Source organism: Indicator indicator, chromosome 1 (assembly GCF_027791375.1).
Source record: "Indicator indicator isolate 239-I01 chromosome 1, UM_Iind_1.1, whole genome shotgun sequence".
In the NCBI taxonomy this organism is placed as follows: Eukaryota; Metazoa; Chordata; class Aves; order Piciformes; family Indicatoridae; genus Indicator; species Indicator indicator.
In genome coordinates, this window is record NC_072010.1 from 85,979,575 (window position 1) to 86,007,236 (window position 27,662).

General features: G+C 40.7%; 1 protein-coding gene across 1 annotated transcript in view; it reads right to left on the reverse strand.

Annotated features, from left to right (window-relative positions):
• Positions 1–6,587: 6,587 nt before the first annotated feature.
• The window catches only part of ADGRG7 (adhesion G protein-coupled receptor G7), a 35,733-nt gene continuing 14,658 nt past the window's right edge, over positions 6,588–27,662 (reverse strand). The window contains 14 exon segments of the mRNA XM_054389741.1: positions 6,588–6,800; positions 7,698–7,854; positions 8,947–9,108; positions 10,098–10,179; positions 12,091–12,455; positions 14,290–14,347; positions 14,350–14,392; positions 15,811–15,960; positions 19,503–19,663; positions 21,846–21,959; positions 22,049–22,167; positions 22,959–23,050; positions 24,267–24,317; positions 24,319–24,423. Of these exon segments, the coding sequence (XP_054245716.1) occupies positions 6,588–6,800; positions 7,698–7,854; positions 8,947–9,108; positions 10,098–10,179; positions 12,091–12,455; positions 14,290–14,347; positions 14,350–14,392; positions 15,811–15,960; positions 19,503–19,663; positions 21,846–21,959; positions 22,049–22,167; positions 22,959–23,050; positions 24,267–24,317; positions 24,319–24,423 (1,872 nt within the window).

Genomic DNA, 27,662 nt, shown 5'->3' on the forward strand with positions numbered 1-27,662 from the left:
TATATAAGGCAGTTTAAAAATTAGGACTTTGTATGAGACATCCCTCTTGTTAAAAACATAAAGGCCTTATCTTTAAAAGAAAAACAGAAACTACAAAGAAATTACTGAGCAGAGCAATGTAAAAAAGAAAAAGAATAGCTAATCAAATGCCCCTTTCCTTCTTCACTGTTTTGAACAGGACCAAAACAATACCTCAGGAATAAACAGCAATTAAAGTGGCAGTTATCTTAACATCTAAAGTACAAATAAAGTCTTAAAAGTAGGCAGCCCTACACATCAGAACTGACATCTCCAAACCCACATTCAGGCAAGCACACTCTTCATTCTCTTTGGCAAGAAGAATTATTGGTGGAAGAGAGTTCTTTCTCCCATACCTTTAAGCAAAGCTTTATGAGGTCTGACTTTTGATTTGGTCAGCCTATTTTTAAAGTACTGCACTGACAATTACTTCTCTCCTACCAGAAAAACAAGACACCCAGCTAAAGCCTTTAATACATCACATCTTGATGCACTCTGTTTCAATGGCTGTGTTTTGCATTAAGAAGATGTAGTATGGTGGCATCTCTAGATGAAAACTCAATTTCTGTTTTTTTTGGGAGGGCAAATAATTTAATATAAAGGAAGCATTTCACAAAAAGGCCTTTGCCTAGCCCAATGCCATTAAAAAAAAAAAAAAAGAAAAAGACAAACATCTACCCAACAAACTGAGTTCTCCTCATCAGATATAACAGGAGGTAGGTGGATACAGCCTAATTGTAGAGAAAAGAGACCTGCAATTAACACAGAGAAGTCGCCACTGAGACATTATGATGAAACAGGGAAGTTCGTATCATTTATGCTCACTAATGCATTATTCATGTTTTGCAACATAGAAGTTTTGACTGCAGGCTCATCAACTCAATCTAATTAACACTTCAATTTCGTTGTAAAAGCATAAGGTTTTGCACAAGCTGTTTGAAAGCTAGTTTTTTAATTTAAAGCATAACAAAAAGTAAAACATTGTACATCCACATATTTTCTTTAATTTCCTTTCCAAAAAACATATTTTTATCATTACCTTGTCTGTCTTACTGATGCTAGATTAATGGACAGATTTTCCACTCACTTCAGGACAGCGTTAGGATAAGCCGCCATGCACTATCAGTGCCAGAAATTAGGAAGCTGCATCAGGAAAGAAAAAAAAAAAAAGAAATATTTATTTACAGTCACACTTTCTTAGAATTATACACTTCAATCTTTTACTTTCTAACACTTTACTGAATATACACAACTAAAAATATGTTATATGATGGATAAAAGTGACGATCAGATTTACACTTTTGAGTATTGTATTTTAAAGTTCAGCTAAAGCAGACTTTGACCAAGAATTTGTTTTTTTCTTAATTTTCTAAATGCATGTAGGAAGTCCTAACAGAAATGTGATCTTTTCCAGGACAGTAATCTTCCCCAAAAGCCTCAAAATATTCACTTGTATGGCCTCCATCTGAAAACCTTGGATTAAGTTAAAACTTTGATTTGGCAGTAGAAAAACATACAAGTCTGTTTCTTATCTTAAGGCTGAAATCTCTGTAGCATTAAGCTGTACGTATACAAAGACAGATTGCACAGCATTAGGGGAAGGAGGAAAGAAGTTGTAACACCACCACTTTCCCACAGGAAGAGCTACCAAATTGGGCAAGGAAATGCAGTCAGAAAGACATGACCACTTAAAAATATGGTCTGCCTTTGATGCAGCTTAAGGCTGTGCTTTTTTCTGTTGGAAAACCTGTGATGCCCACCTGTTTATTACACAAGTGCTTAATAATATACAGAGCTACAGGACATTGATTTAGCATACAGATCAGTCCAATGGTGAATATAACTACGCTCCTCCCTCTCACCCAACAGGCATACCCTACTTGGCACTCCTTGTCCCCCTCTTGCACACACAGTTACTCTCAAACATTCATGATGTTTTTTTTAGATCACTGATAAAAGGTAAGTTCCTTCCATTCACATGAAATGGGCTTCCCAGCTCTCCATTTTCAACTCAGCTGGAACATACAGGCATGAGATATACAGGAGAGAAGCAGAGAAAAGCCTTCTCTGATTCTCATTGACTGGCAACTGCTCCCCTCATCCTGGAACCACAGAACTGTCAAGGTTGGAAGAGACCTTTGAGATCATTAAGTTCAACCACTCACCTAGAACTCACAATCCCACCACTATTTCTAAGTCACTACCACTAAACCATGTCCTTAAGCACCACATCCAACGTGTCTTTTAAATACCTCCAGGAATGGTGACTCCACCACCTCCCTGGGCAGCCTGTTCCAACACCTGATAACCCTATCTGTGAAAAAATTATTCCTAATATTCAACCTGAACCTACCCTGGCACAACCTGAGGCCATTTCCTCTTGTCTTCACCTTTAAACAGGGCTGTACAGACTCCTGACAGAGAGAGGCTAGGACTGCTGTGACATTCAAAGCAGATGAACAGGAAGAGACAACTTTTCTGATTCCTCACAGGTGCCCCTTTCACCCCAATCTTGCTACAGCTCCAGGTCAAAATTAACTGCAATGTACTAATACAGGATATAGATAATGTATCTAAGAGTGATTTAACTTAGGAAGTTCATTTAGCTAACATCTCATGTTGTTTAAACATCAGAGCAGGGCACTGGTTTTGTTTATTCAGAATTACCACTTAAGCTACTTAGAAACTGACAACAGTTAAGAACTGATCCTCATCTCTAAGTCCTAAAGATGCACACCTGAGCTGCTGTGCCCTTTTGACAGATTGAAAGCGTTATTTGTATCTTTGTGCAAGGAAACTAGCTACTGTAATGTACTTAAAGAATTACAATGTCTTATTTACCAACACTAATAACAGAAATCTGCTGTGTGTCTATCTTCAAAAGCTAACAGAAAAGCATTCCAATGCACTTGTCAAACTCTTCTCTATTCAGCTTGAAGGTGTACAGGTTTTAAGACAGATCCTAAACATTGAAATTGCTTTCAACTGTTACAGAAAACTATGTGAAATGTGCTAATTATTGAATTACACAGCATTCAAGCTTTACTTCTCTGAAGTGAGTCATCCATTCAGCAGTGGCACAGTGAGGGGTTTTCAGAAGACATCCAGAATAGCCCACTAATGAGCTTTTTTAACAGAAACAATCACAGTGTCTTAAGTTCTTCACGGGGGGAGGGGGGGAGGGAACAACAAGCAAACAAGAAACCATAAATGTCTATTTAAGAAAGACTCTTCACAAGATCACTTGTGACATCACTGACAACTTTCTAACCTTTCTGGTGTGCCACAAGCATTTTGAGATACAGATGTTTTTCCTCCCATTTTGGCTCACTTACTACTCACATCATCAGTCTAGAGAAAGGCATCCCTGTCCATGGCAGGGCGATTGGAACTAAGCAATCTTTGAGGTCCCTTTCAACCCAAACTATTCTATGACTCCTATCTTCATTCACCAATCTCAACAGTGCACATGGACAGTGACTGCTCAATCTAAGTCGGTCACTTCAGGATCCCTCCTAAAAGACATGATGTCATAACCATGATGAATTTCACTACCGTTTTTGCACTGTAGCATAATCAAGGGCAGCACAGGCATTCCCCTTTCACTTTTCACTGTCAAAACATGAACAAGGAACAAGAGTTCACGGTGAACCACATAGAAACAGGGCCAAGCAGCACTGCCTCCCAAACCCCACTTGACAGAACCGTGAGAGTTTTCTCAAGACAGCTGTGGGGTGGGAAGCAGAAAGGAGATTAGCTCTTCGTTCTTCTCGAGTTGCGACAAGGGCAGGCCCAACCTGGGGAATGGAATTCACGGCCATTACCCTGCGGGGAAATGAGGACTCTGCAGTTCCCCTGGCTCCCGAGGGAAAAGAGGCTAGGTGATCTGCGGATGGGGTGAAGGCCCCTGCTAGCCCTCACTCCCAGCTCCCCAGGCCCAAGAGCGGTTCAAGCCTCTCTCAGGCGCGGCCGGGGGGTACACGAGGGGTCTCCCAGCCTCTCTGCCAGGGGCCGCGTCGCCCCTGGAACCGGGAGGGGAGGGACACTCACCCCCAGCCCACAGCCGCCCTCCCACTGATGTCATATGCGCGGCAAACCCCGGGGAACAGCGCGGGAAAGGCGATGCAATCAGTCGCGCTCTCTTACATCTGGCTTCTCCGCAGTCCTGCCGGTGGAGGGCCCCCGCCCCGTCCGAGCTTGGGCACGGCCGCCGTCACCGCCGCCCGTACGTGGCAGGGCAAAGAAAGGGCTGGAGCGACGGCCGCGACTGCCGGGCCTGCGCAAGCCACCCGCATGCGCACTGCCGCGGCCAGCGCCCCTCTGCGCATGCTCTACCTCCGGCCCAGCGTCGGCGCGTGGCGGCCGTTGGCTGGCGTCAGCGCGGGCGTGGCGCCCCGCTGGCGCTGTGGCCGTGGCATCCCCGCCTCGCCTCGCATTCGTGCTCCGCTACGTCCCGCCCGCTGCCTGTGATCTCGGTCTTTTCTGCCACCCCAGGAAGGGCTGGGATTTAGCCGAGTTTTAGCGAGTAGTCAGACTTCGGGTCGAAATCTTTCAGCCTCTTGTGCCGGTACTCATTTGATAAGTGTTAGCAAATACTTATAATTTGAACATTTTCAATGGAAAAAAATTGTCTGTTCCCTTTTAAAAATATAAGGAGGAGATCTGGAAAACGATTTTTCCATCAACTATACTCTCTGCTGCTAATATTTCATACCTTTGTACTGCTGATTCGATCCTTCTCCAGTCCTTGTATTTATCAGCACAGCATACCCGAAGTATTAACAAGATCCTTAGAACTTCATGATCCTCAAAGCCCACGTATCACAAAGAATACCAAAGTTCACTACGCTCTTAGGATCCATATATTCCATGTGTAGATAAGAACTGAACTATTGTTCCTATGACAATTAAGCATATAACCTGAAAAAATATAATTTTGCTTTGTTCCATTTTTGAAAATAGGGTTCCTTAGATGGAAGGGGGGGGGGGGGGAAGGCATAAGATATATAATTCTCTCTTTTTTTTTTTTTTTTAGGTTTTTATGCTAGGTGAGAAGTGCTCAGTGTTGGATATAGCATTATTTTATCATCTGAAATACTTAGGTACAGGATGTTTAAATAGTAAAAAGTCAACAATCTTTCAATCCAATAATTCAAATTCTTCTTGGATGTTTTGCACTTTTTTTATAATAGACTTTTTTTTAAGAGTTTTTTTTCTAAATTAAATGTGAAATGCTTTAGAGAATATATTTTGTTTGTGGGGATGAAAATATCAATGAAGAGAAGATATTTTCATTCATTTGGGAAGCCATCCTCACAGTGTCTATCTGTGTTTTTTTAAACAATGAAATATCATCCTTCCCAAACCACACTGTGATTTCTAAAATGTTCTTTCCTCAGTTAAATGGAAGGGTTTGGCAAAGACATATGATTTGTCAATAATAAAAAAATTGATGTCTATAGAAACATAAACTTCCTATTAAAAAAAAAAGTATTAATTTCCTTTACTAGGTAACTTTAAATTACCTTCTCTGCGTTTTTTTGGAGCAGTGGTGATGAATTTCAGTCTCTGATGTGACTGGTGTTTCTGGAGGCTTATCAATGCTAGAGAACATTTATTTTCTGTTTCACTCAGAGAGATTGGACTTCTAAGACGTGGAGAAGTTTTGAGGACCACTGAGACGCTTCTATGACGACATTCAGAAACTCTCATGTAGGATGCCCAGTGTATTCAAAGGTGCTATCCCTAGATGTTCAACCATCATATTTGATCATGCCACATTTATTTTCAGAAAAAAAATGAAAGCAGGAGGTAAATCTGATAACACTTCTTAAACCAGGTTATTCAAAATGGTGTTCTCATTTTATTAAATCCAGAGACAGTAAAACATACAAAAATATTTGTTCAGAGAATAGAACAAAGAAATAAAGAGTTTTTTTAATTACACGTCAAAATTTCTCTGGCTTTTTTCTCGCACAGGACAGAATGGGATTTTTTCTAATTACCACTTATAATAAACATATTTTAGCTGGGAAACTTAAAAGGCCATTGTAAGATACAGATTTTCTTCTGTAAAGACCAAGCCAACATGTTAGAACTAGTAAGAAGAATTTGAAGCCAGAGCCAAGAACTGTTTGTTGATTTACCTTTTGGGTTCTATTTAAATTGAAATTGTTCTTATAAATGAGAGAAGAGAGCTACAGAGCATAAGGTAGATTCAATAGGTCTGAAAAAATGAGAAGGCACAAATACAGCAACTTTTCTACATCTGTACTATAATACAAAACTGGGATAACCTCAACTCTTTTCAAAAACCTTCCTCAGTGGCATGCAGTACAAGTAGTACGCAGAGGATCTAGCACTGCATTGCTGCTTAACAATTGCACAGTCTTTCTAGTGTGTGGTCCAGCAGCTCTGGGCTGCTGGTGGTCTTGGTTTAGGATTTGTTTTGAGCTACCTGTGGCTGGAGTAGCATGTCCATCATTCAAGATACCTCTGAGATCTACATAAAATATACCATGAAAAAACATAGGATTATATTTTACATATTTACAGATTTCTAAGTCCGCTTAGATGGTAGACGAAGAAATATTCTCTGGAACAGCCTGGGTTGGTCTGAAAGTTTCTTGTAAATGTTTTTCAAGCTTTGATTTTGATACATGGTAAGTTTTTGAATGCAGATACAGTGGTGCCTCTGGCACCTGGAAAACAGGAAACCCTTTGGAAATATTTTTCTTGAAGACTGGTGGTCTGAAAGTGTACAGAACACACATCTGAAGTCCCTGTAGAGTAAATGAAAGTGTGGAGTTACTATTTTTTATGATAAAACCAGAAAAGATTAGTCAAAATCATGATCCACTGGCACAGGTTGCCCAGGAAGGTCATGGGTGCCCCTCCCTGGAGGTGTTCAGAGCCAGGTTGGATGAGGCCTTGAGCAACCTGCTCTAGTGGAAGGTGTCCCTGCCAATGCCAGGGGATCCTTTCCACCCAAAACCATTCTATGAATCTATGTATATTAGTTAGCTCGAAAAACAACCACAAAACAATGTTCAGTAACCACTAACAATGACATTAATACCTTGAAATACAGGAAGTGCTTTCAGTGGGAAAATTATTCCATGTAACTATGAATCTGGAATTGTAGTCACCTCATTTCTGCATTGTAATGGGTTAGCTAGCGTGTCTCAGGATCATATACTTCACTACCTTCTGATAGATAGGAGAAAGGTAAGATTTGCTTCAGCATGCCACAAGCATTAAATGTGGCTGGTGTTCCCTATCAGCACATCAATCAGATTTCAGAATTCCTGTACCTGTTTTTCTAAACTCTCATTTCAAGGATTAATCCGGAGTTTTTATCCATGATCACTGCAGAAGGTCTTAGGCCATGAAGCTGTGGTTACTTCTCTGGGACTCAGAAGTTTTATCGTGCTATTAATTCTAGGAAGGTATTTTCAGTGGTGAACTTGAAATAAAATCCCACATTGATTTGCACAATGGAAGTGAGTTTTAAATGTGACAGACCAGAAGGACAGCATCACTTTCTCAACAAAAATTCTGAACCCCTATAAATGCTTTCCATCAAGTTCCCAGGCTGTACCAAGCTATAGAACAAATAAATGTGACCTTTTCTGGGTCTTTATCTGAGTTATTAGTCTCAGAATTGCTAAATACTTTACCTGGGTAGCATTCGAAATGCAGAACAGATAGCTGAAAACAAGACTTGTTTCTTCATGATCAACTAACATGAGGTAGCCTATTGTCCAGGTGATTCCAAGCACTACCACGATAGAGATAGTGCCAACTGCCTTTTTCATAAATGAATCACTTTTGTTCCTAGAAGCATACACATACAAAAAAGTCATTAAGTCTTTCTCTATACCATTTAACATCTTTTTGAGCTTTAAACTTTCTGTTTATTTAGGGCTATGTTGCAAAGATGTGTTATTCAGGTAAGTTGAGGACATATACCTCTTGACATTTGTTGATTGTGTTATCCAGAGGTAAAATCTAGAAAAGAAATCCAGAAACAGAAATCTAACCAAGTTCATCAGAATAATCTGTTTGGAGTATGTAGCCTGAATATTGCTTTAACAAAAAATTGAGGTTTACCAAGGGAGCAAAAAGCACTGAAAATTGGCATGTTATCTATTGTAAACTTTTTAGATTGCTTATAACTTCAGTTTTCAGTTCAAGAATAAACTGCTAGTGATGTTTGGATATTCAGGTTCTCTCAAGCCTGAGGGCAGTCAGAGCTAAGGTATTTTGTTTACTTCAGCTGTGAAAATTGTACATAAAAGGAATGAAAAAATGGTACAACGTTGAGTTGAACAGATCAGTTCTGTGGGATTAATAAAAATTAAAGCAATCCCCTTTGAAATAATATAATGTACACTGCAGAGTTTGTGACAGTCTGTGACAATACATGAAATGTTGATGTAAAACTGAGCAACTAAATATGCTTCAAATCTGCTAAACAACTGGCCTGATGTTAGAAATTCGTAACTGTCATTTGACTGGACCCAGATTTGCTCTCACTTCTGTGGATCTAAATTGAAATTGAGTAACGCTGGCACCAAAAAAGGAGGCAAAAGCCTCAAATGTATTGACTGATATGGACTGAAACAGTCTGACCCATTCATAGAATGTTTTGGTTTGGAAGGTGCCTTAAAGATTATCTAGTTCCAACCTCCCTGACATAGGCAGGGACACCCTCCACTAGACCAGGTTGCTCAAGGCCTCATCTAATCTGGCTTTCATTGTCTGACTTCTTTAATATACATTTCTTTAACACACACACACACACACACACACACACACACAAAAGTTGGTCAAAAATCTGAGTTTCTGACGAGAAAGTCTGAGCTGGTGACAAGAGAGTGAAGAATACATTTACTGAGAGATCTGAGCAATCCTATGCTATCTCACCTTGTCAAATTCTCATTCTTCTTCCATATCACAGAGACACTGATCTTGATGAAGACAATGATGTTAAACAGGAGTATGAACGTGACTGGCAAGAGGAATGACCACAACATGGGCTTTTGCGTACTGAAATTCTGATTTTGATCCAGTGCTGCAAGCCAGCAACTTTTAATACAAAGAGAGGCCGTTTCACAAGATTTATTAGACACATTATTCAGGAAACACAAACAGACCAAAATAATACTCCACTTTTCATCCCTGAAGATCTCCTAGGACTTTCCAAGTCTGGTTAACCTATCTCTGAAAGGCAACCATTCCTTGAGAACTGAGGGCTTTCAGTCATGCTTCTCTTTCTCTGGGGAATGCAAAAATGGTTTATCAAACTGCATAGGGAAATATAATAAGGTGCAATATAGCTAAACAGGTATCAGGCCACCCTATGCAAATATATCTTATGAGTATAAATTATACTAGAGCTAAAAAGTAATAGGGGAGACCTAATGGATAAATGTTGAAACAAAACCAGAAGCGACTACAGGAGAGGTAGCTTGCAATAATCTTTACCTCTTTTTTTTTTCATTGCCAAATAATCTCAAGTTAGAAATCAACACTCCCTAAACAAGTGTGATAAGATGGTCATCATGTGGAAGGGGAGTTAAATTTACATTTCTGAAAGAAGTCTACCTTATTCCTGTATCATCCACTATTACCTAGGTACATTGTAAGCCTGATAGCCTACTTTTGTGTGTGGGCATTTACATATTGCTGCCAAAACCCTAGGGTAAATAGGGATATAGTTACATTGGCCAGAAAGATTTTAAATAAATGTGAGGATTGTTTAGGTGCTGACATGAAGTTATGCACTTAAAGGAAGGTCTTGAATTTCAGTTAGGCTAAGAACATCTACAACTTCTATTTAAAGTCACAGGTGATCTTGCAGTCAAAGGTGACATGGATCCAGTACCCTAAATCCTTAGTGAGGTGAAACTGCAGTTCCATATAGTGAATGTTCAACTTGAGTTTTATTTTAAGTACCTAAATATACAAAATAATATAGTAACAAAAAATCTAGCATTGTGATAATAATATCTATGACAAAAGGTGTGGAATAATACATGTGTACTAATGCACGTTGTAATAGTACATGAACTTACAATTCTTCCTGTCGGTAGTTTAAAGCTTTTCCTTCTCTGTAAGTAGCTCCAAGTGTTAATGCAACTACTAGAGCAGGGATGCCTAATTAGAAGGAAAGACATTATCAATTTATTGTTCAGTTTCCAGACAAATAGCTTCCTGCCTCCTAAAATCTGTAGATTTTAAGAGCTGTTTCATCTGCCCTCCATTGAGAAAAGGCAGGACTGATGATTGTGAGCACTGTTTTCCTGAGTTTTTCTGTCCATGACTTGCTGATTTTTGCCATTAAACTGCTTCAAGGCAGCTTCTAGAGACATCTCTGATGGCGACAAACTCCTTTCTGAGTTGACTTGTAGCTGTGCAATCCTAACCTCTTGTCAGCAATGAGAAACACATATAATAAAATTCTTCACCAAGCACCATTACATTTCATTCCATTTTGAGGCAGAGTGTTACTTTTGCCCTCCAAGAAGCATGGCAGTGTGGGCTTGCCTCTTTGATGTCTTTGCTTCAATTCTTGGCTTTCATGTCCCCTGCCTATTCACTAAGGTGGACATCTCATGAGAAAGAGCCTCTTTGCACAAGTTTTTATCTGGGAAATGAACATGCTTCTTAAAGTCTGTTCCTCTTTAGCCCTACTAAAGGTCTTCCAGATTGTCAAATACCTGCTCTGCTGTGCTCTCAAAGTAGATCTGAAAAACAGTGATTCAGAATCATGCTATTTTGGACATGTGCAACTAGTCACAGGACACAGTAGAGAACCTAATGTGATGGTATCATGCAAATGTGCATGAAGCACAGTGACATGTATCTAGGCAGCTTTTACTGAACATTTTCTGGCTTGCACATGCAGTTCAGATTTCAAAAGTTTTAGAGGAATTGCCTCTACCTCCATCCAGATGCAAAACATAATAATGAAACAATGAGAATCTAAAACTGCTTGGATAGACGTCATCAGAAACAACAGACCACACAAGCTCTGTCTGAGGAACCTCAGAGATGTCTATATCAGCAATTTGAGTTTGAATCATAGAACTGTTGAAGTTGGAAGAGACCTTTGAGATCATCAAGTCCAACTGCTTGCCTAGACTTCACAATCCTACCACTACTGCTAAGCCACTACCACTAAAACACGTCCCTCATCACCACAGCTATATGTCTTTTAAATAGCTCTGGGGATGGTGACTCCACCACCTCCCTGAGCAGTGTGTTCTGATGTTTGATAACGCTTTCTGTGAAGAAAGTTTCCTAATATCCATCCTGAACCTCTCTTGGCACAACTTGAGGCTGTTTCCTCTTGTCCTGTCACTTGCTGCGTGTGAGAAGAAAACAATCCCTACCTCACTCCAATCTACTTTGAGGTAGTTGTAGAGGACAATGAGGTTTCCCTTCAGCCTCCTCAGGGAACTCCAGTTCCCTCAGTCACTCCTCATACGACTTGTTCTCTAGACCCTTCTCCAGCTTTGTTGCCCTTGTCTGAACATGCTCCAGCACCTCAGTGTCCTGCTTGTAGTGAACGGCCCAAAACTGAACACAGTATTTGGGTTGTGGCCTCACCAGTGCTGAGCGTAGGGGAACAATCACATTCTAGACCTGCTTTCCACACTACTTCTGATACAAGCCAGGATGTCATTTGCCTTCTTGGCCACCTGAGCACACTGATGGCTCATTTATGTGACAGAAAGAGATTGTTGAATGTCTTAATTACTGTGACAGTTTCTCCTGCACACAGCAGAGCTATGTATGTTGCTGTGCCGCTGAAGAATCTATCAGTTTCAGTGCCATAGCAGAACAGTTGAAAACCAGCACGGTTTCCCAACAGTTGAAAACAAGCTCAGTTTACACCAGTGGTGTGAGCAGTAACAGATTATTTATTAAATTACTTTGTGCTAACTCAGAGAGACACTAGTAATAATTGCTCTTTAGTAGTCTCCTATCTTTACAACTCTCCCTGAATGTACTATGTACTGATACTTTGATAAGAGTTACTGTGTATACAACCTTAAATCTTACCCCATACAATTATGGACATGATTGCAAGGAAGTGTTCAGGCAGGGGCTTCATGGTTCTAAGCAACAGGAAGTACAGCTGGGCAGAGTTGAGGGCTGTCCACATAAATGTTGCCAACAGAAAATAGTGCAGCAGAGCAGCCACAGCAGTACACCATGAGTCTGCAGGAGGATCTACTATGTCAGATGTGAGTAAGGCATTACTGGTGGCATCATAAGGAAGGTATTTCTGAGAGTAGATGCTGGCATTGCTGTTCTGATTCCTGGTGTTTTGGTTTTCAATTCCAGAGATGAAGATGGTGTTAAAAATAAGCATAGAGAAACAGAGACTCACTAACATCCATGTTACAGATGACCTTCGAGTTTTCCTATTGGTAGGAATATACGTAGGAGGGAAAAGTAGAGCAAAATCAGAAAGTTTTTAAAACATTTCCTTATTCCTATTGATAATTAAAAGCAAGCTGGAGTGTGCAGTTTTTAATACAGAGGGAAAACAAAGCAATAGCTTGTTTGCAGAGTTGTACATCATTGCTCACAGACAACTTGCCAAATCCTTCATCTTTGATTTCAACCAGAACAAAGAATACCCAGCACTTTTTATGACTAGGCCTTTTCCAACAGTAGTTGGAATGCTTTTTTGTTTGCTTTGTTTTGGTTTGTTTGGTTGGTTTTGGGTTTTGTTGTGGGTTTTGTTTCTTCAGCTCTTCTCTATTTAGAATCCTTTTCTTAAATGAAACAACATAAGACAAGTATTTCTAAACACTCTTCAAGCTACAGGAGAATAATAAACCTCCACTTCCAAATGCTATCTTATCAAATGCACTTAAAAGGCAGTTTGGAAGCTCGTACAGTCTTAGATACACTGACCTGATGAAACTGTTCCAAAGCAAGCAGGATGAGAAACGCACAATCATCTACAATAACTACAACTCATTGTTAGCATGACTTTGCTCCTTGATCAAGGAGGAATCACATGACACCATTAATCACAGGAATATCCATCAAGGTAATTGCTTAAACTGTATTTGAATTAAGTCACTTACAATAAACCTGTAGCACAAGCAGTGAACATGATCTACATTGCTGTACAATCATGGTACTTTGCAATAACCTGTTATCTACAGGCATTTTATCAATAGAAATTTGTAGAGTGTAGAAACTATCAAATCAGCAACAGAAAGTGGAGTAACATTTCAATAGGACAGCAAGGAGAAGACCTGAGAAACAACAGATGTGCTTCTATATGGAAGGCAAAATCTAAGTGATAAAACAATGGGCTGAAATGATTAGCCTTAAATGAAAATGCCGATGTAACAGGCATGTTGGTAACTGCCTAGAAGAAAGATAACTGTTTAGACATTGTAGTACCAGTACAGGGCATTCAGAAGAATAATAAGGAGGCCATCCTGGTGCTGGAATACTGTCACACATTTTTAAAGCCTAGTATTAAGCGAGAGTAATGATCTAAACATGTCAGTGTGTAGCATGGACCAGTGTAGCAAAAAGGCAGCACTGAGCCTTTGTTATTAATTGCCTGGCCAGATTAGCAACACAGACATCAGTGAGGAAATGAGGGACATGAAATGCCAGAGAAATGGCTGATCACTCTTTCCCAGCATGTCAGTGGAACAAATGTCACTGTGGGACATTACCCAGAGATTAGACATGGTGATGGAAGCCATGGTAAAAGGATCAATGCTTGACTTGATCTTCAGTAGCACACACTGCCTGCCTTGTTACCTTATTGCTGGTAAGCTACAAGTGATGGAAAAGATTTTTCTTTTCAGTGGCTATGCCCAGTGCTTCCTACAAAAGACTCAGCCTTTTTCCATACTGGGCTTATCCATAGTCTGTTACATTATTACATTCCAAAGCTCACATTTTTGGAAACTGAATTTATTGAATAGTAGTCATACATATATGTACTCACATGAAAAGATTAACAATAACAGAAAGGATAAAGTTTCATCTAGGTGATTAGTGTGGCTGAGATATCTTGTGTCTTCCCGTTAACCAGTAAGCCACACTTAGTTCCCAAGCTATGCTCTGTGATTAGCTCTTTTTAAAAAATATTATTTGCTGATCAATAATATTCCAATATGTCCTAAACTGGCTACCCTCTTTGTTTTCCTCCAGCTACATACAGTGCAAAATATTGTAGTTTAGTGCAAAATACTTGCAGTTTTACATCTTCACTCTTACCTAGTGAATATTTGAAACAAAATGGTAAGGACCAGACCAGCCATAGACGATCCATATATATATACTCCAAAGGTTTTGCATATTTATATTTGATCTGAAAGGCCTAGAAAACAAATTATATCAGTTATAAGATACATTTATTTCTGAATTTTGTGTTTCCAGTTGCTCATAGAAACAAAAATATTTTAGTAACATTGTGATTGTTTATAGCCACTGCCAAAATTTTCAGATCACACAAAGTTATTCTGGGCCTCAAAACAAGAGAAGTATGTGAAGAACTCCAAAAAATCATGTAACAGTGTCACAGATCACAGAATCACAGAATGCATCAGGTTGGAAGGGACCCTTGAAGGACATCTTGTCCAACCTCCTTGCAGTGAGCAGGAACATCTGCAACCAGATCAGGCTGCTCATGGCCCCATCAAGCTTGACCTTGAATATCCCCATGTCAATCAAATATTTAACAAAATAGCAGATTAAATTATTCATAGAAAAATGCAAGGTGACACAGAATGTACATTCTGAATTTTGTCTTCTGAGGATAAGGTCTAAGTTAAGATCTTACGAAGAATTAAAAATTTAAGCCGGTCTTTCTTTGCATAGTGACAATAAAGCAGAAAGTAAATGTCATGTATTCAGTGAAACAGAAAATACTGTTGTCTTTACAAAATCCTCTCTAGAATATAGTAATTTTGTGTGATAAAGACATGCATAAGATAAAGGGAAATATAGAAACAAGCAAATATTACAAATGTCAAATACTGTTCTATAAAGAGAGAGTAAAAAGAAACTCTGAAATAATGGAAGCCAGGACTTGACCATATATTTGCCTTTCCAGAAGCCTGGGGACAACTCATTTGCCCAATTTGCCAGCTCTGCCACAGGTCAGAAACAAGAATGTGGGGTCATCTTAAGCTCCTATGACTTGTAAGGGTGTGCCTGCACCCTTACATTGGCATGCTGGTTTTACTCTTGAAAACAACCAAATAAATGGTTGTTCAGAAGGGCAACAAGGCTGGTGTTTGGTCTTCAACATGAGTCCTGTCAGGAGTGGCTGAGGGAGCTGGGGTGTTCAGCCTGAAGAAGAGGACACTGAGGGGAGAGACCTCATTGCTCTCCACAACTACATGAGAGGAACTTGCAGCAAGGTGAGGGCTGACTTATTCTCCCAGGTAACAAGCGATAGAGTGAGAAGAATGGTCTCAAGCTGCACTAGGGGAGGTTTAGATTGGATAATACAAAAAATTTCTTTGCCAAAAGGATCATTGCGCACTGGAACAGGATGCCCGTGGAGGTGGTGGAATCACCATCCCTGGAGATGTTTTAAAGATATTTGTATGAGGAGCTTAGGGACATGGTCTAAGAGTTATGTACAGGAAGATGTTAGGTTTTGTTCGGACTTAATGATCTTAAGGTCTCACCCATCCTGGCAATTCCATGATTCTGTGAAATAAAATTAAAAAAAACAAAACAAAACAAAACAACAACCTCCTCCCATTTGAAAAAAGGACAACACCCTACCATCAGGACAGCAAAGTTAGTAGTGTGGTTACACCTGCATCTCAAGAACTGGTCTCTTCCTTTGGCACAGCCAGCGGTGCTCCAGTCATTGACAGTATAGTCCCAAAAGACACAGGCGTGGTCGTGCAGTTTCAGTTCAGATGTGTTGTACTGGGAATTGGGATTGCAAGAAGAAAAGTGGCTACAGAAACATAAACAAATGTGCACCAACAAACAGCATGTACTGACAGTTGTCCTCTGGAAGGAGAGCTGACAACTACTAAGGGAAATACAGGGTTTCCAGTAAACCTCATGAATAATATCAGTAATAGCACAATGTGGCATTTTGAACTTCCATTGTGTGCCTTTCTTAGTCAAGATTGCCAATGAAATTACCTATTTCTGTGAATTATTCAGATAGTTACAGTTCAGATGCACATTGATGAGGCATTAAACAGTCACAAAATTAATTCTGTATAAGCCAGAAAACAGCTTTCACATATTAATAGCATTAAATTGCTGCCAGCCAGGGCTGAATCCATAGTGTAAGAGGAAGCAAACAATAAATACCATGGACCACCCCCTTCTTCCCTGTAGCACAGCAGTTCATGTAGTCATATGTCAAACTGCATGCAGTCATTTTTGGACAACATACTTCAATCAGAAATGCTTTTTAATAAACAGCGAGCAGCTTGAAATGCACGTAAGTAGTGAAAGCAACTATTCACAGCACAAGGTATTTCAAAGGATAATGAGGAATGAAAGTAGAGGTCAAAAAATAAATTACAAGTTTGTTTCAGAGATTTTCTTAGAAATGAGATATTTCCTAGATCACTTAACCGTTTGGATCCATGATGATTACTGACCTATTATATACATGTATTTCAGCTTAAAAAAATTGTTAAATACACTAATATGAGGCAAATTGCTTGTTTTCCGGAGAAACAATGCTAAACATAGAATCATAGGGTTGGAAGGGACCTCAAGAATCATCTAGTTCCAACCCCTCTCCCATGGGCAGGGACTCCTCACACTAGATCAGGTTGCTCAGAGCCACATCCAGCCTGGCCTTAAAAACTTCCAGGGATGGGGCTTCCACCACCTCCCTGGGCAACCTGTTCCAGTGTTCTCACCACCCTCATGGTGAAAAACTTCTTCCTAACATCCAATCTGAATCTACCCACTTCTTTTTTTTTTTTCCATTCCCCCTAGTCCTATCAGCCCAGAAAGTCCCTCCCCAGCTTTCTTGTAGGCCCCCTTCAGATACTGGAAGGCCACAATAAGGTCTCCTTGGAGCCTTCTATTCTCCAGACTGAATAGCCCCAACTCTCTCAGTCTGGTGTCATAGGAGAGTCCTCTGACCATCCTCGTGGCCCTTCTCTGGACATGTTCCAACACATCCATATCCTCTTGTAATAGGGGTTCCATAACTGGACACAGTACTCCAGGTGGGGTCTCACCAGAGCAGAGTAGAGGGGGAGAATCACCTCCCTTGACCTGCTGGCTATGCTTCTCTTGATGCAGCCCAGGATCTTGTTGGCTTTCTGGACTGCAAATGCACACTGGTGGCTCTTGTTGAGCTTCTCATCCACCAGCACCCCCAAGTCCTTTTCTTCATGGATGCTGTCAAGCCAGTCCCTGCCTAGCCTGTATCAGAACTTGGAATTGCCCAGATGCAGAACCTTCCACTTGGTCTTGTTGAACTCCATGAGGTTGTCATGGGCCCACCTCTCCAGCCTGTCCAGGTCCCTCTGGATGGCATCCCTTCCCTCCAGCATGTCTGCTGCACCACACAGCTTGGTGTCATCAGCAAACCTGCTGAGGGTGAACTCAATGCCACTGTCCATGTTGCCAACAAAGATGTTAAACAAACCTGGTCCCAGTACTGGTCCCTGAGGGACTCCACTTGTCACTGTCCTCCACCTGAACATGGACCCATTGACAGCCACTCTCTGGGTATGGCCATCAAGCCAGTTCTTTATCCACTGAATGGTCCACCCATCAAACCCAGACTGCACCAGCTTGAAGATCAGGATGTGGTGTGGGACAGTGTCGAAGGCTTTGCTCAGGTCCAGGTAAATGACATCAGTTGCTCAACCTTCATCTATTAGTGTTGCGACCTCATCATAGAAGGCCATTAGGTTTGCCAGGCAGGATTTCCCTTGGTGAAGCTGTGCTGACTGTACCCAATCACCTCTTCATTATTCTTCTAACACAGCAGTGCCTCCAGGAGGATCTGCTCCATGATCTTACCAGGTACAGAGGTGAGACTGACTGGTCTATAGTTCCCTGAGTCATCCTTCTTTCCCTTTTTGAAAATGGGAGTTATGTTTCCTCTTTTCCAGTCAGTGTGGACCTCCCCAGACTGCCATGACTTTCAGAATGTAATAGAGGGTGGTTTAGTAACCTCATTCACCAGTTCCCTCAGCACCCATGGTGTATCTCATCAGGTCCCATGGACTTGAACACTTTCAAGTTCTTCAGATGGTCACGAACCTGATCTTCACTCACAATGAGCAGTTCCTTCTTCCAGTCCCTGCCATTATCTTCTGTTACTCTGGGAGTGTGGCTGGAGCCCTTGCCAGTGAAGACTGAGATAAAGAAGTCATTGAGAATCTCAGCCTTCTCTATGTCACTTGTCACCAGTTCACTTGTTTCTTTTCTGATGGGGCCCACACCTTCCCAAGTCTTCTTTTTACCATTAATATACCTATAGAAATGTTTACTGTTCCCTTGATTTAATTCTAACCAGGCTTCTTGATGCTTGGGCAGCTTCCTTATATGCCCCTCCTCCACTCCCCCATCCTAGCTGAGCAGATATTATTTAAAAATTCAGTCACTGGTGCTTACATAGCACATTTTCTGCAAGAAAGCAAGGATGTGGAACTGTTGGAGAGGGTCCAGTGGAGGGCCACTAAGATGATCAGAGGGTGGAGCCCTTCCCTATGAGGACAGGCTGAAGGAATTGGGTCTGCTCAGCCTGGAGAAGAGAAGGCTCTGGGGACACCTTATACCTTCCAGTATCCCAAGGAGGCCTACAGGACAGTGGGGAGGGACATTTTACAAAGGCTTGTAGTGATAGGACAAGGGAGAATGGCTTTAAGCTTGAGGAGGGTATACTCAGACTGGGTATTAGGAGGAAATTCTTTATTATGAGGGTGGTGCAACACTGGAACGGGTTGCCCAGGGATGTTGTAGATGCCCCCTCCCTGGAGGTGTTCAAAGCTAGGTTATTCAGGTCCCTGAGCAAGCTGGACTAGTGGGAGGTGTCCCTGCCTATGTCAGGGGGGTTGGAACTAGGTAATCTTTAAAGTCCTTTCCAATTCAAACCATTCTATGATTCTGGAAAGAAAAATTGTCTCCCAGGGATCTGGTTGCTTTCATTCATGATTTAGGGCTAATCTAACCTAGGACAAATGCACCCTGGTTTACCTATAATTTTATATGGGATACAGTTTTGCATTCAGCCATCCTATTTTGGCAGTACTGAGTCAGTAACATCAAGTGGTAAATACAAATGTTTAAATATGTTTTCTATGCCGTGTTATCTAGGCACCCTTCACTTACATGACGTTTGCATACTACAAACTCTCTCAACAGCTTCTTGTCAGAAGTACCTCTCTGCTTGAGTCTCCCTAAGTACTGAAGACAGGTAGTAGAGCAAGTGTAGCCTGTGGTTCAGACTGAACATGGCATTTCTTATGGAGTTTTACCTTGGGACTGAAGGCTATTTCAACACTGCTCGTTCTTCCACCATCAATGTTACCAGAGACAATTTGCTTAGAGACACTACTGTGACTCTGATAAATCCTTGACTGGAAAAATTTGTCATTTTGATACAGGATAAAGCCAACTCTTCCATTGTCTGATAAACCTTCACAAGGAAAAGAAAAAAGAAGGTATGGATAGTAGAAATCAGAGATGCTGATGCCTTTGAAGAAGCCTACCCTGTATTGTTTCACACATCCAGTATATGCAGCAGATTTTTGTTTAGTATTTATTTAGAATCTATTTTAAAAAGTATAGAAGAGCTTCTCTTCCCATGAGTCTCAAGAAAATAATCAATTTTTGCTGTAGTGGAGTGTGAAAATAATTATTACCCTTCTCTTAATTTAATTTCTGGGTAAAATACTATTAATGAAGAAAATAATGCCCTAGATTCCAGTATATGCACATACTCTAAATGGTTAGCCTTTAAATAACACTAAATAAGAAATAATAACACCAGGGACATTTACAGCAGTAGAAAATCAGAGGATAAAACAGGTTGGCTGGGTTTTTGCCTTCACATCCAAATTTTGGACTCTTTTTTTTTCCTCTAACAAATTACAGAAATTTCACCTACATTATTTAAACATGAGCATTAACTGCTGCTTAAGTGAGAGGGAGCAAAAATCACGGTTTATATGAAGGATTCAGTTCTTGGTTTTATACTTTTTATTTAAGATCAAGAGGGGAGACCTCATTGCCCTGATCTCTCTCTGCCATGATCAAGACAGGCTAATATAACTTTATATCTGCAGAATTATAAAAATATGTGTTTAATATCAAATAAATATGTATATATATTTTTAAGACAAACTTTGCATTCAAGCTCATTCTCTTGGAGAAGTGTTATGATATACAGGCATTATAAGCAAGGCTTTAATTATGTAATCATACTGTTTTACCACAGGATTTTTATCTGAAAGAGTGAACAGACAGGACAGGGACCAGTTAATGAGCTATTCAGTGTTGGTTTTTTTTTTTTTTTAGTGTCATTGGTGGGTATGGGGCTACATGATTTATCTCTTAGAGCCCTTTCTAACCCTGCTAAGAGGACTGAATTACTCATCTCCTTGTGGGGTTGAATAAAAAAAAAAAAAAAATCACAGAATCACATAACTGTTGAGGTTGGAAGAGACGTTTGAGATCATCAATTCCAACTGCTCCCCTAGAGCTCACAATCCCACCATTACTCCTAAGCCACTACCATTAAACCGCGACCCTCAGCACCACATCTCCACATCTTTTAAACTCCACCATCTTCCTGGGCATTCTGTTCCAATGTTAGATAACCTCTTCTGTGAAGAACTTTTTCCTATCATCCAGCCTGAACCTCCCCTGTCACAAGCTGAGTTCACTTCCTCTTGTCCTGTCACTTGTTGCATGTGGGAAGAGACCAAGCCACATCTCACTCCAACCTTTGAGGTAGTTGTAGAGGGCAATGAGGTCTCCCCTCAACCTCCTCTTCTGAAATGCATTATGATGTCTGTGCTCTGGTGATGTGATGTCTTTGTGTTACTGTTACTCTACAGAGAGACTGAGGATAAGTCTGCTGGTCTCAGATGCCCAGTCTGAAAATCATGTGGTTATTAGCATGTCATAGAGATGCAGAGGTCCAAAGCTCAGCTCTCCCACACAAACCAACTTCTGCAGCAAATCATAGGATTGTAGAATTCTATAACAGCTTGGGTTGGAAGGAACCTTAAAGATCATCTATTTCCAACACCCTGTCATGGGCAGGGACACCTTCCACTAGACCATGTTGCTCAAGCCCCCATCCAACAAAATGAACTATTTTTTCCTCCTGGAAAGCAACAATCTATCCTCTGAGCACCGCAGAGAGTATGAATATCTGGAAAAATCCTGCCTGACCATTAAAAATTATTCCAATATGTAGGTGTGAGGATGTGTCAGACACATTCTGTCTGATACCTGACACCAGCAGTGATTTTAGCTGAAACAAATGATGTCTTTGAATTTCAGGCAAGGTACATATGTATTTGCTCTGGCTACTGATGTCTTTAGGAGTATGGTCCAAGTTTTGTTACATTCTCCATTTCAGAAAACAAAATATATTTAAAAAGTTCCAAACACTAAATGCATTCAGCCACTGATGCATTAATCTTTAAATAAGATTATCAGGCTCATTTGACATGTGCATTTCTTGTAGCACCATATGGCATCATCATGCATAAAAACCATGTGAATCATTTATGTTGGCTAAGAGGTTTTTAGTGAATATTCAATCAAAATTTTCTCAGGCATGGTTTTCAGTAGGAGAAAGAACTTACTGTTATTTGAAATGTTCAGCAGTATCTGAACTTCAGTACTGAGATCACCAATAAGCCCAGGGACGTTTTCCTTTATTTCAAGTTTTGTTGACTGATAATATCCCAGTGATGTATCTGCAAAATTAGCAGTGCAATGCATTAACATTTTTGGGGCATACTATAACACCTTGTCCAGGTAAATCTAAGAACACATATAGACTCACCTCTCTGAGCTGAAAACAGAATTGTAGAGAAATTTGATTTCAGTGGGGCAGACTGAATTGCAACATTGGGCTGTGAGATGTTGATGTTCAAAGAAAATTCCTCCATTGTTTTCATGAGGCTGCAGTGAATCATAGAATCATTAAGGCTGGAAAAAGTCTCTAAGGTCATAAAGTCCAACCTTCTCCCCAGCACCTCCATGACCACTAGACCATGTCCTGAAATGCCACATCTACTGATTTTTTTAACGCCTCCAGGGATGGTGACTCTACCACCTCCCTGGGCAGCTTGTTCCAATGCCGGACCAATCTTTCAATGGTGATATTTTTCCTAATATCCAACCTAAACTTTCCCTGGCACAACTTGAGGCCATTTCCTTTTGTCCTGTTGGGAGGAAAGGCCAACACCAACCTCACTACAGCCTTATTTCATGTAGCTGTAGAGAGCGATAGGGTCTCCTCTCAGCCTCCTTCAGGCTAAACAATCTCAGCTCCCTCAGCCTCTCCTCATAAGAAGAGCCTTTCTCTGTAGCCTCCCCAGCACCTCAATGTCCATCTTATACTGTGGTGTCCAAAACTGGACACAATACTTGAGGTGCGATCTCACTAGTGCTGAGTATAACGTGGGTAAAAGTTACCATTATTTGTAAAGATACAGCTACCAGTTCAGTTTCTGAGCTTCCTCTCTGATTTGGTTCTCCAGCTTTTCCTACCCTATCCTCATCCTTTCTGCAAAGGAGGAAAGTCCAACCAAAATTATGTATGTTGATATAAATCTACTGAATCAATGAAATTGCGTATTGGAGTTGAATACTAAAAATGTTTTGACTTCTCCATGAACCAATTTCATCCTGAAACAGAGGAGAAAATGCAGTTCACTACATCAAAAAATGATGGCAAAAACTAACATTACCTTGTTGTAACATTGAGAAGATTGTCATGGTTGAATTCTGTTTCATTGGCATCCAAGAGTTGACTCACTGTAGCCATTACTGACACAGATGTCTGAGAAAAGCAGGAAAAAAGGCAATATTCAAAAGAACTGAAATAAATCACCACATGTGCTACCTAGTGGATGGCCAAAGTAAGAACACTTAAGTGTGTTTAGAGCTACACACAAGTGCAGCTTTTTCACCAATGGCTTCATAAACACTACACTTCAATTAATTTAGACACTAAGAATGAAATTGTTGACTTAAACATCAAATGATGCTCACATTATAATTCCAGATATATGCAAACAGCTGATAAGAGACAAATTTACATTCAGCTCTCAGATCTGACTGTGCAGTGATTCCACTCAAGACCACTGAAATAACTGGCGAGGTGGGCCCATGCCAATCTCATGAAGTTCAACAAGGCAAAGTCCTGCATGTGGGCAGATTGAGAGCAGCTTCTCACAGTGCAGAAGAGGATTTGGGAGTGCTGGCTCATGAGGTGCTCAACATGAGACAGCAATGTGCACTGGCAGCCAAAAAACCCCAACTGTGTCCTGTGCTGTATGCTTCAAAAGAAGCATGGCCAGTAGGTAAGGGAACCCTCTGTTCTCAACTGTAGTACTATGTCCAGCTCTGGAGCCCCGAACAAAAGAAGGACATGGATCTGTTGGAGAGGGTCCAGAGGAGGGCCACTAAGATGATCAGAGGGCTGGAGCACCTTTCCTATGAGGCCAGGCTGAGGGAGTTGGGTCTGCACAGCCTGGAGAAGAGAAGGCTCTGGGGACACTTTATAGTGGCCTTCCAGTATCTGAAGGGGGCTTAGAGGAAAGCTGTGGAGGGACTTTTTACAAAGGCTTGTTGTGTAAGCTGGAAGACAGTAGATTTAGACTGGGTATTAGGAAGAAATTCTTTACAGTGAAGGTGGTGAGGCATTGGAACAGGTTGCCCAGGGAGGTTGTAGATGCCTCCTCCCTGGAGGTGTTCAAGTCCAGGCTGTGCAGGGCCTTGAGCAAGCTGGACTAGTGGAAGGTGTCTTGCCTATGTCAGGGGGGGTGGAGCCAGATGATCTTTAAAATCCCTTCCAACTCAAACTCTTCTATGATGATTTAATGAACCCTGCTAAATGATAAAATAAATACATTTGTTTGCAGTGTTATGTACAGTAAGAGGAAGGAGAGTGTTACTTCTGCTGATAGAGGAGGGACAGAACAGATATCTCAAACACTAAACCACCAAAGTGTTGTTTTGCCACAGAAGTGTTATTTTATTTTAATATGTCTCACCTGAGTATCTTCTGAAACATTTGGCTTATTCATGATCTGCACTGCAATGTTTTGCAGCAGCAGAGATGTTCTGTGTGTTCAGTTGGTCTGGCCTGGAGGTGAGGATTTGAGTGTTACTTGTAATAGCTGAAACATTGCTGGAGTCTGCAGTTTCAACCTGTTAGGAAAATGCCAAAGTAACAGTGCCACGGAAAGAAAATTAGAAGAGGGAAAAGAGTCACCACTTTTATAACATTGTCACATAAAATCAAAATGTGCAAGGAATTGTTTGCCTAAATTGTTTCTGTTCATGCAAACTCTCCCTTGGGGATGACGTAATGGACTCATGGAGTAGCCTGGGTTGGAAGGGAGCCATGGGAATCCCCTAGCCCAGCAGGGGAGGGGAGACCATGCTGCTGAGGGGCTTACTTTGAATATCCACAACATTCCTTAGAAACCTGCTTGTGTTTGACTAGCTTCAAGGGGGAAAACGTTCACTTACCTAATTAAAATTTCCCATATGGCCACTTTTCTCCATTGCCACTAATCCTAAACACACAAACCTCAAAGAAGAGCCTGGGCCCATTGTGCTCCACACCTTGCCTTCAGGAAGCTCTAGCCATCATCAGGTCCTCCCCTTTCACACAGAATCACAGATTTGCCTGGTTGGGAGAGACGTTAAGATCGTCGAGTCTAACCATAATCTAACGTCTCCCTGTACACAACTTCTAGACTATGTCCCTGGGCTCCTCATCAAAATGTCTTTTTAACACATCTAGGGATGTCAACTCCACTACTTCACTGGGCAGTCTGTTCCAGCACATGATGACCCTTACAGTGACAATTTTTTTCAAAATATCCCATCTAAACCTCTCCTGGTGCAACCTGAGTCCATTTCCTCTCATCCTATCACTTGTTACCTGGGAGAAGTGGTCAGCCCCCACTTGTCTCCAGCCTCCTCCCATGAAGTTGTAGAGGGCAATGAGGTCTCCCCTCAGTGTCCTCTTCTTCAGGCTGAACAACCCCAACTCCCTCAGCCACTCCTCAGAGGTCTTCAAGACAAGTCTTGAGATCATCAAGCTTCTGAGTCTATAAACTTCTGTACACCTTTCACTGATCCATAAATAACCCAAAGAGGATTCTTTGAAAAGCCATCAGAGGAACTTGAGAAATGTCATCTGTAATAAGCATACTTCTCAACACTGTGCTCATAATCTGCACTGAGAACATTGTCCGCACTTCATTTCATTGTGTATAGTGTCAGCTTGGAATAAATGTAGAAGAAAAAAAACAATCAACCAACAAAACATAAAAAAACCCCAACCAACAAAACAAAACAAAAAAATTGAGTGCTGGAGATACTAAGAAGAATTGCTAGAAGCACTGGTTTGGTCCAGTTTGAGTCAGTTAGCACATAATGGGTAGAGTGTAACTGTCTGTAGTATCTTAAGAGTATAAACACAGAAAAAGAGATGAGTTATTAGCTGTATGTTATATGAAGGTATAGCTAAGTAACAGTGAGACTGAAAGAGATGGGAAATCCAGTACTTATCAGAAGAATTTCTTTGTAGGGTGTGGAGATCAACTAAACAGTGCATCACATCGCCTCTTTCCTAACCCGGTCAACAAATAACTTCAATAAATAGCCTCAATAACTGAATTGTTCTCAAATTGTTTATGTTGGGAAGCTATCAAAATCAAGGCTATTTCATGCAGTTTTAAAGAGTTTATAAAGCTTGGAATGATAGGAAAGGGGAATATATTACATAGAGAGGAAGGAAATTAGCATTTATAAATACAGGAGATGGCATTATTTGACTTGAAAATATCTGCACATGCACCATGAACAAACAGTCCTTCATGAACACCTGTTTTCACTGTTCTTAATTCTGACTTTTAGCATGCCTTTGTATTCAAAGTAAATGTTTTTATTTTAAAGACATAACATCCTTTTGAACCTGGGTTCTGGATCACTTACTTGGACACCTTCTCCTTCTCCCATTTTTTGGCAAAGGACATTCCACTTTGCACCTAGAGCTGCCCTGGACTCACTAGATGGCAGCAGAACTCAGAACAAAATCCCAAATTGCTAATGGCAGCAGAGTGACCTTGTGTTAGAACCACAGAATCATAAAACTGTTGAGGTTGGAAGAGACCTTTGAGTACTACTGCTAAGCCACTACCAGTAAACTATGTCCCTAAGCACCACATCCACGTGTCTTTTAAATACCTCCAGGGTTGGTGACTTCACCATCTCCCTGGCAGCCTGTTCCAAGGCTTGATAACCCTTTCTGTGAAGCAATTTTTCCTAATACCCAAACTAACCCTCTCCTGGCACAACTTGAGGCCATTATATTGCAACCTTATGTTGATTCTTATTAGTATTAGAAATAGGTGCTACTAATATTAATTTGATATTTAATCCATTTAGTGAAGGCTATGTAATGGGAAAATATTATACTGAGCTCAAAGGTATCCCACCAAAGCATTCAGGCATTGCATAGAATGTACAATACTCAAGCAAAAATGAAACATTGCATAGAATGTACAATACTCAAGCAAAAATGTGTGATGAAAGAGGCCTCTCTTATTTAAAGGGACTGTAGATGGTTTCCTTTCTTAATTTTCTTTTGGTTTTGGGGTTTCTTTTTAAGTTGGAAATAGAGATAAGGAAATGAAGAGCAGAAGAAGAGAAGCAGTCACTGTCTGTAATGTGCTTAGTCATGTTCAGCTCTCCATGTTTTATAGATATGGCAGACCTAAGCTTTAAAGCAAGGCTCAGGGGTTTATGGCTTTTATCAGGAAGAGTTTCTCATTCATACAAGAGAATATGAATTCGAATTCCTGAGGGATGGAATCTTTTCGCCCATGCTCATCTGATCACAGGACTGAACTGAAAGGTTTTGCTCTTAATCCTTCTTAACGTGTTGGCATCATCATCACTTTCTTCCTCCATGCCACTTATGCCTCATCCAACCTGGCCTTGAACATCCCCAGACAAGAGGCATCCACAACCTCCTGTTCCATAGTCACTCTACCCTCATACTGAAGAACTTCATCCTAAGATCAAATCTAAACTTATTCTCCCTCAGCTTAAGACTGTTCCCCCTTGTCTTAGAGCTAGACACCCTTATGAAAAGTCCTTCTACAGCCTTTCTGTAGGATCCCTTAAGGTATTGGAAGGCAGTGATATGGTCCCCCAGAGTCTTCTCTAGGCTGAGCAACCTCAGCTCCCTCAGCCTATCCTTGTAGCAGAAGTGCTCCAGCCCTTGGATTGTCTTTGTGGCCTTGCAAGTGTGGTAGTTTTATGCTGTGCCTAGAAAATTTTCATCAGATCTTGAACAGAGAGTAGTAGAATGTAAATAAATCACCATTGGATGTAAAAAGTAAAATAATTATAAGGTCTAAATAACCCCA